The sequence below is a fragment of the Morone saxatilis genome, unplaced genomic scaffold (assembly GCF_004916995.1).
Source record: "Morone saxatilis isolate NCDOM2014 unplaced genomic scaffold, NCSU_SB_2.0 Contig22, whole genome shotgun sequence".
NCBI classification, from domain to species: Eukaryota; Metazoa; Chordata; class Actinopteri; family Moronidae; genus Morone; species Morone saxatilis.
The window spans coordinates 18,418,857-18,427,639 of NW_023339785.1; the positions used below are offsets into that span (position 1 = coordinate 18,418,857).

At 38.9% G+C, this 8,783-nt stretch overlaps 2 protein-coding genes across 7 annotated transcripts in view; both read left to right on the top strand.

The window, feature by feature from the left end:
* Positions 1 to 3,429, top strand: part of anxa6 (annexin A6) — a 12,656-nt gene extending 9,227 nt beyond the window's left edge. Inside the window, exons 18-25 of one of the 2 annotated variants that reach the window (XM_035669193.1) lie at positions 307 to 397; positions 500 to 579; positions 809 to 862; positions 956 to 1,049; positions 1,175 to 1,270; positions 1,391 to 1,449; positions 1,691 to 1,828; positions 2,981 to 3,429. In XM_035669193.1, the coding sequence (XP_035525086.1) occupies positions 307 to 397; positions 500 to 579; positions 809 to 862; positions 956 to 1,049; positions 1,175 to 1,270; positions 1,391 to 1,449; positions 1,691 to 1,828; positions 2,981 to 3,040 (672 nt within the window). In that variant the 3' untranslated portion in view covers positions 3,041 to 3,429. The remainder of the gene's footprint in view (positions 1 to 306; positions 398 to 499; positions 580 to 808; positions 863 to 955; positions 1,050 to 1,174; positions 1,271 to 1,390; positions 1,450 to 1,690; positions 1,829 to 2,980) is intronic. The other variant, XM_035669194.1, reaches the window with a different exon arrangement.
* A 1,379-nt stretch (positions 3,430 to 4,808) lies between these two features.
* tnip1 (TNFAIP3 interacting protein 1) overlaps positions 4,809 to 8,783 on the top strand; it is a 14,712-nt gene continuing 10,737 nt past the window's right edge. For 3 of the 5 annotated variants that reach the window (XM_035669160.1, XM_035669163.1, XM_035669164.1), the window contains exon 1: positions 8,084 to 8,217. The gene's annotated coding sequence lies outside the window, so the exon portion shown is untranslated. Of the gene's footprint in view, positions 4,925 to 8,083; positions 8,218 to 8,783 lie in introns of those variants that run through there. The other 2 variants (XM_035669162.1, XM_035669161.1) reach the window with 2 other exon arrangements.

An 8,783-nucleotide genomic window follows, 5' to 3' on the forward strand; every position in this document is an offset into this window, starting at 1 on the left:
CTGCTAAAAAAAATCCTAGAGGAAACACTGCACGCCTTCGATTTTTAAGGAATGATACAAAACAAGTCTATTTTTTGCAATTTCATTGCAATTTCTTGAAAAGCTGCTGGGAAATCAGGGATCTCAGACCCTTTTAGCCAGTGAAATCCTGGAGGGGCTGCAAAATATGAATTTTGTCAGTATGTGTTAGGAGGCACAGTTCATATGCACTCTCTCTCTTGCTGTGTGGTTTGTTTTTTGTTGTTGTTGCTATTATCAAAGTCCTCTGCCTATGCCCTTTGTGCTTACAAATCTTCATTCTGACAGGGTGCAGGAACAGATGAACATGCTCTGATCGAGATCCTGGTTACCAGAAGCAATGAGGAAATACATGCCATGAACGCTGCTTATCAGGCTGGTGAGTTTGAAACCTAGAAAAAAGGCTTTAAAATCTTTTTGCTGTTTTGGAAACCTTACACCTCACCTTACTTGCAATATATCATGTACCCACACTTCACAGCCTATAAGAAGTCTCTGGAGGAAGCCATTCAGTCAGACACATCAGGCCACTTCTGCCGCATCCTTGTTTCTCTCGTGCAGGTAATGTTCATCTTCGTGAGAACTTAGACTGTGTTTAATTTCCACACCCACTCACTGGTTGCAGTCTGTTTGCTGACTCTAGCAGAGAACAAAAAAGGTCTATTTAATCACATGCATGGTTTTCTTTCAAAGTGTCTTACGTTATATAAAAAAAACCCGAAATGTTCTTGATGAACCACCGATATTGAATCATTAATCATTTACATCTAACTGTCTTTACTCTGTTCAGGGAGCAAGAGAAGAGGGCCCTGCAGATCTGGAGAGAGCTCATGCAGATGCTCAGGTGATTTAGTTTATGACTTAGTGTATTGTGTACAGTGTTAAAATATGAAATGAAAGAATGGGTTTGAATGTTTTTTGCTCCCGAACTTATCAGGAACTTGCAGATGCATGCAATGCAGAGTCTGACGACATGGAGATGACGTTCATGAGTATTCTGTGCACCAGAAGCTTCCCTCATCTTAGAAAAGGTAAAGCTCAAGACATAGATCACAATGATCAATTAATTACAAATGTAAATGTGTGTGTTTATCTACATTTCAATAACAAGTGGATCCAGCTCGTGGTAACTGATCCTACTTTTTTCTGTTCTCAGTATTCCAGGAGTTTGTCAGATGCTCCAACAAGGACATTGAACAGATTATTAAGAAGGAGATGTCAGGAGATGTGAAAAATGCCTTTTATGCAATAGGTAATTACTGTCTCTGACCTTTATTATAATAATAATAATTTACTTTTCACAGTGTATACTGCTGACAACATCTATTGTGATTCCTCCTCAGCCGTTTCTCTCTCTCTCTTTGCTTTGCAGTTTGCAGCGTAAAGAACCAGCCCTCTTATTTTGCTGACCGCTTGTACAAAGCCATGAAGGTATTTATTCATGCTGCTTTTAATATGTTTATGCTGTGTAACTATAGCTGCAGGCCTGCAGCACGACACCTGAGCATTGATGCCACATTTGGCACATTTGTTTGTGCATGTAATATATTTAGGTTAAGTGTGTTTTCTGTGTACTTTCTTGTTATTTCTGCTGCTGCTGGGTGCTCTCAGACAGAAGCAGCTACTGTAGCTGAATCAGAATAAACAAAGTATCTATTGATTTCCTCTGCAGGGCCTCGGTACAGACGACAGAGCGCTGATCCGCATCATGGTGTCCCGTTGCGAGATCGACCTTTTCAACATTCGTAAAGAGTTCAAGGACACACATGATGTCTCCCTCCATGAATTCATCCAGGTAGAAACTATGATCGTAAGTCGCAGTCTTTGTCTACTAACACTTCTGGTTGCTGTGTTGTGTTTTCATCTCTTTGTGGAGTTTTTTTTTCTCATGGCCTGTGTGTGTGTCGCACATCCTTCTTCTGCTGCTGTGGTAGGGTGGTGGGGAACGGTAATCTATAGCTTCCTGCGGTGGACTATGGGTCTGTGGCTAGTGCACAGCCTTTTAGGAATTTCCCTTGTATGCAACTTCCTCTATATCTGCTGTGTGATTGGCTGACAGAGCAGGGACAGGAAGTACCCAGAAGCAGTTCTATAATAACTTACAGATGAAATCACCCTGACACCGATACAAGCATGCAAGTAGGGTGCCCTGGATTGGCTTTTCCAGAAATATTATCAGATTATGCAACAGGAAGGATTGCTGTATTTTGTTTATTCTCAAGTGTCTGTGTATTGTGAAATATTAGCATATTTGGCTTGCAATCTAAGCTGCAAAAGAGATTTTTATTCAAGCAATTTGTCAAATACTAAATCTACTAACTCTTCTAACTAATACTACTAAATATATTTGGTAAAGTAGCAATCAATCAATATTTCTTGCTGAGAGTTAGATAAGAAGATCCACACAAATCCCATGTCTGTACAGTAAATGCACCTACCAGCACTTCTAAAACCTCTAGCTTTAGGTACTGTTAAGTGAATTTTGTTAGCTTCGGACAGAGCCAAGCTAGCTGTTTCCCTTTGTTTCCAGTCTTTGTGCTAAGCTAAGCTAGCACACAGCTGCTGTGTGTAGTTTCATTACTGTACAGATGTGAGACTGGTGTCAGTCTTCTCGTATAACTCTTGGCAAGAAAGCAAATTAGTGTAATTAATATATTCCCTTTATAATTGTGAAGATGATTATAAAGATAGAAATCTGAGTGTCAGCTGATATGAAGGGTAATTCCACTTTTAAATCCCTTGCTGACTTAAGTTGATTTTGTGACTTTTGTCATTCATTCATTCAACATTGGTGAAAGATAAACAGAGTTTTGCTACCGTGTAAGTGAGAAGAGTGATAAGTAAACCCTGCTTTCTAGGTTCATTTCTGTGACTAAATGTCAGCGGACATAAACACGATAAAAAACTGTATTTTCCATTCATTCTTGCTCCTTGTGTGTGTGTGTTTCCCATCCTTGTTCAGGGTGATACATCAGGAGACTACCGTAAAACCCTGCTGATGCTCTGCGGAGGGGAAGATTAAACATCTCTGCAGCTCACAGACTTGAAGTGAAAAATTTAGAGACAAACCTGATCAAAGAGTGAAACTGTGGTGGTCAACGTCAGTATCTGTTGTCACTGTCCCTAAACTGCTGCCACTCAGCCAAACCGAATGACCTATGACCTCCCAACCTCCCAAGCCAGTTTTTCTGCTCTCCTGTCTGATAGTCCTGTCCATCAGGATGATGTCTTTCTTTTTTTTTTACAGAGCCATATATAACACTAAAATGTTCATGTAAGTGTGGAAAGGTGCTTCACATGTAGTGCAGATTTGAAATTAGCAAGTGGAATAGTGCCTTAAGATTGCAGGCCGTCCAGTAATTACTGTGATTTTAAGGTGTCATATATACCTGAATAAAATGATTAAAAATATAAAAAAGTTGTCTTTTCTCTTTCAATGTATATCATGTTAAATGTAAATTATAGAAGCTGTGTGTGTGTTCTGGGTGGGGTGCCCTGGTTTGTATTTGGCAGGGCAGTTCAATGATTAACTCTGTTGATACTGGCTGTACTAGCAGAATGGGAACTAGAATATTATTTGGAAACTCCCGCTTCAATTCAATGCCTCTTCTGGTTAACAAATTATTTAAAAATACACATCCATTATTGTTGTTCAGAAATGTGCACTATATTTAAATAACAATTCATTCAAACTAGTATTTTAATTACTGGATAGCAGCTAGTAAGTTAATGTTGTAGGGCCTAAACAACTCAGGCTTTTGAGCCCTTTCAACCACAAACACCCATGGCATGACTTCCTCAGCTACCTGACTACCTAGCGTGACTGAACAGTTATTTATACCCTTACACATTTAAATGAGCAACAAAGAAACTATGTTGTTCACATTTAACTGCATTAAAATGTCACTTTACACTTCATCATGTGTCTCAGTTGGACTTGTATATGTACTGAAGAAGAAAAGTACAAGACAGCTGCCTCTGTTCTTGTCAATGTCTCAGTTCATTGCGTATGTGTGAGCGCAGCTGTTGTCAGGCCAGCTTTGAGTTAAAAGAGGAAAGGAGAAAAAAAAAGACGAATGTGGCAAGGAAATCCCCTGCAGTACGCCAAAATCCAAGGCAACAAATAGTCTAACAGCAGTCAGTCACACTCTGGTTTTAATGGCACACCCAACCTGAAATTGCTCCATTTGATGATAATTATGAGAGATTAAGAGATTACTTCAATAGTACATTGTTAATATGCAGTCAAAGCAATGTCAAAATATACACCGTTCTTGAATTTCCCTTTTCACATCTAGGGGAAGTTTGTACTGTGGCGTTGCTCAGAACATCATGTACAGCATAAATTAAATAGATTGTAGTTTACTTATTTCAAAGCTGTCACATCCTCAGAGAGATTTATAGGTTTTGTTTCAGCCTTTGACTTTTTTTTTTTTTTTAAATCTACAGTCTCTCATATTTATGGTAGAATCATGGCTTGAGCATGCAAACAAGCCACATACTGAACTGTACATATTGTACTGTATATACAATTTAGAATATATTAAAGGTCATCTGCACATTTTTCTTAAATCCTGCTCTCAACATGTCATGTGTCATATCCGTGGCCTCCTTTGTGCATTCAGTTTTGATGACATGCATTAATGTATGATGCAGCATGGTGTACGTGCTGCAAGCCACTGTGCAAAGATTAATTAAATGCATTCAGTGTTTGTTCACGTGTTGTTTTACTCGGTAAAGGGAGGCCACACAGTTGGACACACACCAGGTTCTGTTCAGGCTGAGCGTACAGTATAAAGGCATTTTACTGGGTTATGGGAATTCCCCAAGTCTCACAGTGAAAATGCTTCCCCCCATTCACCAGTTTCCTTAAAAAGTGCCTCTCCGAGACAAGCTGAATGTGTGGGTGAGTTGTTGTTTATTTGTTCTAACTGTTGAGGTGTAGTAACCGAACATATTAGATTTATTATCGTTATTTGTGGTTCTGTCTTTTTTAAAATTCAGGGCGGGTTGAATAATTTTATGTTGTCACTGAAATGAGTGTTGTGCTCTGTTTGGTACATTACACTGGAGGCAAACATAATGATAAGATTGATTTCTGTCTCAAACAAATGCCACAAGCTCTATAATTGTGTAATATTTTCTGCCTATTCCAAGTAAATTGTTGGTAAATGTGTGTCAGCAACACTGTTTCATATGTCCTGATCAGTATATCTTTATTTTTTTCTTTGATTTTATAATTCATTACAACATGTCAACAGATCTATGGGTATGTTGATGAATCCATGTTAAGAACAAAATAAAACGATTTTAGAGAGAAAATAACCCAAAATGTAGCTTAAAAAGATTTATTCATTATCATTATTATTATTTCTATGCAAGCCTGAGAGTAATGTACTTGGCAATCTGTCACACTGGTCATAATTAAAATACAGATTCTAGATTTTCAATGAAAAATTACATGAAGAAGCTGTTTAAAGTTAACCTCTGCCAGTGCACATCTCGGCCAGTTTTCTTGCATTGTGATAGAGGCGAGGATGTCCCTGGTTTAAGGCCTCGAGAAGACAGCTGGAGTCACTAGTCGGCTGACAAAAGGACATTTTGTATTAAGCAGCACAGAGCTAATGACTATCAGCTGCTGATTTCTGCTGCAAGGAGATTGGAGACTGGACCCTTCTTGTGTCTCGGCAGGGTGACGTACATGCTCTAATTGTGACACAGTGGGCTTTAATCTAATGATTACCTGCTCACTCTTCTGTCTTTGTGCAATGAGAAAAATGCTTTAAAATATTTGTCTAAAGTAGGTGGGTGGAGAAAACAAAGTACACAATTTGTTACCCAGGAGGACTAAATGATGGGGGACATTTCCTGTATCCTCAGGCTTTTGTTTTTGTGCTGGCAGGCTCAGAGTCACCAGCCTGTTTATTATTTTAGCACATCACAACAGCCTGAGATGGAAACATTGTGAACAGACCTCTAAGCAAGGACAAGGTGTTTGGTGGCAAGAAAAAAAAACCCCCAACAACATCTGTGTCTGAACTGTATGTTTGCTTTTTCCTGTAGCCAACTGAGAACTCTCTGGGGAACACATTCACATATTTTACCAGTGTTTTCTGGCCTATGGGACACTGCTGGCTTTCATACTATATGGTCTAAAATGTTATTGTGTTGTTGTATGTGGTTTTAACTGAATTGCGTGACTCCTCAATTAAACCTAAAGCAGTTTAAGCTGCATTTTTATATATGAAAATAATTTCAAAAGAAGGTTCATTGTTATTAAAGCACACACACCCATTACAGCCTGTTTACCCACTTTCTCGTTTTCTCACTTATTCACTTACAGTATGATTTTCATTCAGTCAAAGAGACGAATGATTAGTACGGTGCAATTATATTTTAAATTAACTGGGGAGGGTACTATTTAGGGAAGATGAAAGGAAGATATTACTAAACTGGTTTCTCTATTACAGCGGTTTCGACATTATAGCTGTACCTCAATATTACACTTTTTTTGCATTACGGGAAGTAATAATGGTGGCTACATAAAGAGAAAACAATGGTGTGACTCTGAGTGGTTTAGCTTTATCATAAATCACATCATGTATAGTGTAAAATAATTTGCAAACTGGGTGTTTCCTGTGTAACCACGACATGCTTCCTGTTAAGACCTCCGAGGCTGATGCTCTGAAATGTAAAGTCACTATGGAGGGTCTTTGTCTTCATCGTCTTTGTGAACAAGCAGCTGTGTGTTTTTACTTGTGATTCATATAAGACTCATGACCCATTTTGAGCCATAGAGACATGCAGTACTCAGCTGTGATTACCAAGCAGCCTACTATTGTGTGGTTCAGTATAATTGTACGTGGCCACAAACTGAAGGGCATCAGAAGAACTTTGTGCTTCCAGTTAACCGAGGAATGGTCTTTGTAGCTCCCAGAGGAAGAAATATGACCGCAGATTACCTGTTTGTCAATTCCCACAAGATGTCACTATTGCTCTAAATTAATCAAGTTCTAACATTAACATTACTGCATGTGACACAGTGATACACCTCTTAACCTGTGACATAATGTTTAAAAAATAAAAATTTTATTTGACTTCAAGAACAGAAAAACATGACATTGAAAATTTAATTGTGGTATCATTTAAAAACAAAATCCCAAATCCCAGGTTAAATTAACATATCACAATTGGAGCTGAAACAACTGGTTGATTAATTGTTCTATTTTTCAAAGAAAAATGCTCAAATAAATAAAAATTATGAATATTTTGTGTATCGCTCTGTATAGTGTATACATATATGATTGTAAATTCAGTGCCTTTAGGTTTCAGACTGTTGGACAAAGCAAGTAGTTTGAATTTGTCAACTTGAGTTTCAGGAATTAATTTTTATTTTTGATATTTTAAAGACTGAACAAATAATTGATGAAGAAAAAAAGGTCAGATCTATCAATAATAACTGATCAAAACAATTGCTACAGCCCTAATCACAATAGGATAGGTATATATCTTAGCTCTCATACCAAATATTTCCTGTTAACCAATAATGTGGAATGAAAAAGCTCAGTTTAACTTGAACTAGATCTTATTGCCCTCTTAGTTCAGAGGAAATATGTGATGCAATCACAGAAACCCCCACCAGCCCCTTCTCTAAAATTATCAATGAAGGAAAAAGTAATTCAATGAAAATGGTCGGGTTCGTCACTAGACTATTGGAGATTGGTTTCAAGAGGTTAAAAAAGAAGATTAAGAAGTTACTTCATTAAAATAATCAAATAAATAATCACTATTTAAGAGGAAACATGAGACAGTCTTTTGATCATCAGTTTCACTCACCCAGTGTCATTGTGTAAGATAAGCCCCCCTTTTTTTTTTTTTTTGTTGCAATAAATGAATATTAACACTCAAAAGTCCATCATGTGAACAGTCGTGACACTTTTTGGGTGAAATCCCTGCCAACGAAACAGGGAATATATGTGCAGCATGTTAAGCTCCAGTGTTTACATTACGCTCAGTGGCTCCCTGTTGGTGCCCCCGCTCGCAGAAAGCTGAGCCCTGATTGGTCCGCCGCGCTGTCAATCACCGCTGTTTACATCAAACGTTGCGAGGTGGAATTTCCCAGGTTACAGCACAGACCAGCAGACCACTTCCGCAATAGATGTCTGGGCAGAGAGACGAGAGGCCACTGCGAGCTGAAAGGTACCCAGACGAAAAGACATCTCTTTGTTCTCCGGTTTGTCGTTTAACTCCGCTTTCCGACCGACTTTCTGCATCGATTAAAGTATCCGTAGTGAGTAAAACGAGGAGAGCTGGCGGCTTCCTGTCCCGCACTGTCATCTAGCGTCAGCTAGCCGACAGCTAACGAGGATGTTGCTAGCAATTTGCATGACAACAGCGAAAACTAATATTAGCCTTCTTCAGCCAATCAAGGTAGCTATCATTAGCTAGATTGTGCTGTGTTTGACTCTCGTCTGTCGGGTAGATGTTTGTGAGCAGGATTCGCGTGGATATTTAGGATTCTGACTCTGCTTTTGTCCTGTTTCCCCCCTCGGATGGGAGCGTTGTAGTTGTCATATTTAGCCATCACAAACGAGAGCACATTCTTGCCATATGTTTCAGCCTGCCAGGGATGCTTTATGTGAGGGGGGGGTTGTGGCTGGGTTTGTCTTCTCAAAGCTGTCGTTTTGGTTTCACCGGTGGTTTACAGTCGTCCTGCTGTAGATTGTAAACTGAGAAAAGGGCCGAAAAGCTGCTTCTAGTCTGGT